Source organism: Sphaeroforma arctica (genome assembly GCF_001186125.1).
Source record: "Sphaeroforma arctica JP610 unplaced genomic scaffold supercont1.3517, whole genome shotgun sequence".
Taxonomy (NCBI): Eukaryota; class Ichthyosporea; order Ichthyophonida; genus Sphaeroforma; species Sphaeroforma arctica.
Window position 1 is genome coordinate 1 of NW_014037041.1, and position 3,365 is coordinate 3,365.

Genomic DNA, 3,365 nt, shown 5'->3' on the forward strand with positions numbered 1-3,365 from the left:
CATGCACAGATATATGTCTCAAAATCGTATCAGTATTATGTGCCAGAAAAAACCGATACACAGAAGGATCATAGATAAGTAAGTGTGCAGTTAACAAAACACTTCAAAATCACAATACTTCGTGTATCAAACCCAACCATGCGGGAGCTATATCCACGAACCATATTAACTAAAAATCCCACGTCTTCATGTTTGTGGGCATCGGTCAATCAAACTCAAAAAACCCCATAATGAATATATAAATATGTGATGCTCTGTGGAAAGTAAAACTTCAATACGACACACGCCTGATCGCCGTAAACACAAATTTTGGCGACGCAGACTACGATTGAATACCCGCACGTGGTATAGTGGAATGTTGCAAATCCCACATCGCGCAAGTTAGTTACATACCTGTGCCAAAGAGTGCTCGGTAGCATATGGTCTTCCACAATTCGTATACTTGCATATATGTGGCCGCTCTATGTCATCAAACTTTCTTCGTTTCTTCTTCTTCTTTTCCCCTGGTCCAGTCTCCTCATCTCCCACTGTAGAATCTGCGTTTTCTAGCGCGTGGTCTTCATTGTCCGTATGCATAGAATCGTCAGAATGTGAATCTTTCTCCTTTTTTGATAGCTGTAGGTTTTCGGTTGTTAATTGTTGGTCTTCTGACTCGTCCTTTGCGACAACTAATGCCGCGGTTCCAGGCTGTACCTCGGATTCGGCCATGATCATAACATGCGATATATGCCTTATTATGACGCGTTAAATTCTGCGAATTATATTCTATAGGTCTGTTTATACAACCTAATGCCAACAGGCAACCCTCAAACGCGGGCTATTGCAATCTAGCGATACATCTGGGCGCTGATACTTTGGTAGCTGTATATATCGGCGTCCTGCCTTGCAATTCTGTCTCAAGGGTAGCAGACGAAAGGTGTGTATATATCACACATATACCAGCGCATGCCACGAAGAAGGATGCGGTATGTGAATCGAACAGTCCACGCTCTTAAGTAAAAAAGAGCACGATACGGAAATAGCACAACAATATGGGGGCTCTCGCAGTCACACTTTAACTGTCTGGCCCGGCGTATGGTATTTTCTCAATTTTTTTTATTGATATTTATTACATAGACAGCCGATACACTCACAAACTTGCATAGCCTGTACCTATTGTCCTCTATACTCTTTATAAGTGGGATGTATAAAAAATATAAAAATATGATACAAAATTCAAAAATCAAAGTACAAAAATACAAAACGGAACCGAAAATATTTTTATAAAAGCCAAGTGACATCTTCCCGGGCTTCGGATTACATTGGATAAAGTATCATTTATTACCGAGTGCGTGATTGCTGAATTTCACCGGATCTCGATTCTCTCTCGCATAAAAACTCATATCCTCCTAAAAATCGAACAGGTTTTTAGGCTATGAAAAACTGAATTATATCAGGGGAGGGGTATGAAAGACGAGGTCAAGCAGGCATTACTACTATATACTCATACTGTCTCAGAGTAGAGAGGGCACCAGGGCCCAGGGCCCCAGGCCCATCATCTATAGTCACACGACTCGTCTCACTTCACAAGTTCACAGGCCGGTCAGGCCCAGAGGGGGCTCAGCACTGTCAAGTGTCAGAGTCCTCAGGCCTCTGGGCGGGCTTAGGCTCAAATCTTCTATGATTTTTAAAATAATTCAACAACAAAACAAAAAGTAAATTAAAAAAACACAGCCTTGGCCCTTGAGGGCGGCCTTGAGCCTTCTATTTTTATTAAAATATATATACGAGTCAAAATTGAAATAAAAAAAATCCCTCAAAACTCAAAAAGTCAAACAAACCCCACTTTTTGGAGAAATCTTGAAACCACCATGATTTTATCACTGAAAGCGTTAAAAAGCTTTTCGTCCCTCAAAAAAAAGCAAAAGCTGCCCAATTGTAAATAACGCTTTTTGCCTATTTAGTTAAAGTTCCGCTTAAATTTCCCAATTTTAGAAATTATATAAATACCCTAACCTTGAGTCGCTCACTTCCCACCAGAGTATGTATTTACCCAGTACCCACTCCTGTTTTCAAATTATTTTTGTTAAAAAACAAAAAACGAACAAGAGACCTAAGAACATGAATAAATATAAACCCAGTCCCCACGACTTCCCGGCCGTAATATTTAAAAATAGACCATTTGTGGATTTTGTATTATTCTGTTTTTGTGTTTGAATTGGTCGTAAACACTTCTACAAAACGTGACAATTTGTAAAAAATCTGTCTGTATTTTAATATTTATATTTTAGCTGTCTGATTTTTCTTAAAGAATTACGACTCGTTTTTCAAGTATGTTTGTAAATATCAATTGTTTTCAAAATATCACGTCGTTTGTAAAATTGTTGATTTTTGAAATGTGCCTGTATCAGTAAGAATTTATTTACTATATGTAAATAGGTTGTCGTAGGCCCCTGAGGCCTGAGTCTGAGGGCCCTGACCCCTGCTGTGGTGATAAATGTAGTAAATAATGTACCGAATATGTAGAAGCGAAACGAAAACGCATACGAAAACGCATATTTATTCAATTTAAAAACCTTTTAACGTTTTTACAGATCTAAAACAGCTATTTGTTTTTTTTAACGAATCTCAATTTTGCTGTCCTTTTTCTGAAGAAGCCGAAGGCTATAAATTTATTTTACATATAAATAAAATAAAATGATTTTGCACTTGAGAGTTGAGGTCAACTTCAAGAGTTGAGGTTTAAATATCAGTTGACACCTGGTCTGATGGTCATCGTATGATTATTGATTCCGTATGGGGTCTCGCAATAGGCTTAAGTTTTGCCTAGGGGGCATCCAAATTTGAAATTCTTAAGGAGGGAAAGGGAAAGTGGCTGTGGTCACAGGCTCGCAGCCTCGCAGGCCGCAGGTCGACCGGTCTTTGGTGCCTACATTGCCGGGTGCAGGGAACGAATGTAACAACAATAATAAGAATTTATAATCATGGCTTTACACCCATATTTGTGGGGTTTTTATTTTTCCACCGTTCTCAGATTTTTCGATTAAGTATACAAGGAAAAAGAGTTTATGACGTGCAGGTATGGTATACTGTGTATTCTTTCATATATCATACCGTTTGTGTAAATTGTAGTCAATCCCTGTTTCACTAGCATATATTAATTGTATGCACTCACAAACTCACTGAACAACATGAACTGAAAGCTTTTTGAATTGTGCAATGAACCGTTGCCGTTGGATGCAAAATGAAGAATTGTGCAATGGACCGTTGGTTGTGAAATAAGAGAACACAAAGGGAGGCCGTTGGATGTAAAATCAGAGAATGAAAGGCCGTTCCGTTGAATGTGAAAATAGATAATGGAGGGCAATTGGATGTGTAAACTTCGA

The 3,365-nt window shown here is 38.7% G+C and overlaps 1 protein-coding gene across 1 annotated transcript; it reads right to left on the reverse strand.

Moving 5' to 3' along the window:
• Positions 1-393: 393 nt before the first annotated feature.
• SARC_13626 (hypothetical protein) lies at positions 394-708 on the reverse strand (the record flags this gene model as incomplete). The annotated part of the gene is made up of 1 exon (XM_014292244.1): positions 394-708. A coding segment is annotated over one exon (315 nt), but the record flags the coding sequence as incomplete, so codon positions are not given.
• Positions 709-3,365: the final 2,657 nt, after the last annotated feature.